At 34.4% G+C, this 1,004-nt stretch overlaps 1 protein-coding gene across 1 annotated transcript in view; it reads right to left on the bottom strand.

The window, feature by feature from the left end:
- HCFC2 (host cell factor C2) overlaps positions 1-1,004 on the bottom strand; it is a 68,809-nt gene that overhangs the window by 22,814 nt on the left and 44,991 nt on the right. Inside the window, exon 8 of the mRNA XM_042782477.1 lies at positions 182-379. Coding sequence (XP_042638411.1) covers positions 182-379 — 198 coding nt within the window. The remainder of the gene's footprint in view (positions 1-181; positions 380-1,004) is intronic.

Below are 1,004 nucleotides of genomic sequence, written 5' to 3'. Positions count from 1 at the left end.
AATTCTATTCCATATGTCTAGGTGTTCAACTGTATCATAATAGTAAAACAGACAAGTTTCAAAGTTGAAAATCAATATAATTTACCAGGAATGAACCATCAAATCATAAAATTTCTTAAACCACACCTAATCAGAGACTTTTCTGCAGCGTGTGTGTGTGTATTTTAAAGCACAAGCATACCTGCTTTCTGTAGGCATGGAATTACGTTACCTTGCACATTCGGTGCTGCTGAAGAATCTGATGATGCAGCCTGGTATGGCAGGTCTGTACTCAACTGCAAAAGATAGCCCTCAATTGTAGGCACTTCATCCCATTTGACATGAAAAGAGTTAGTAGTGGCTTTGATCAGCTGTACTTGTGATGGTGCTGGTGGTTTCTCTAAAGAATGATATCCATATTGTACACGTAAGCATCAAATTTATAACAGCTTGCCTGCATACTTTGTGGGGACAGGGAACTTTAAAAACATCAACAATAAATATTTCCCCTGTATACCAAGTGAGAAAAATTGTACTCAGATAAACATAGCTATAATAAGTCAAATGAAAATAGTTTGGGGTTCTGACTCTACTTATTTAATTCCATATAGAGATGTATCTATAAGCAAAACAATCTAGGTCCAAACTACTTGAGTCATAAGATTCAGAAAAAATGTTTAATCCTAGAAGCAGAAGGAAAATCCAAATATTAAATAATTATAACTACATTATTTTACCTTCTTTATAATTTTTAACTTTTTAAATTTTATGATCCAGTTTTTAGCCAACAGCATATATCTTAGAAATACTGTTAATGTCAGCAGAGATGATTTGAATATGGTATTTTGGAAAAACACAATTTCTCTAAAGTTACTATCCTCTTATCAATACTTGTAAGGAGCACTGGTGACTAGTGGTTAAGGCATTTGGCTGTTAACCAAAAGTTCAGTGGTTCAAACTCACCAGCTGCTCCACAGAAGAAAAATGAGGCAGTCTGCTTCCATAAAGATTTACAGCCTTGGAAA

Source organism: Orycteropus afer, unplaced genomic scaffold, assembly GCF_000298275.1.
Source record: "Orycteropus afer afer isolate SDZICR_OR568_19922 unplaced genomic scaffold, OryAfe1.0 scaffold00334, whole genome shotgun sequence".
Taxonomy (NCBI): Eukaryota; Metazoa; Chordata; class Mammalia; order Tubulidentata; family Orycteropodidae; genus Orycteropus; species Orycteropus afer.
This window is presented reverse-complemented; position numbering and strand designations above follow the sequence as displayed.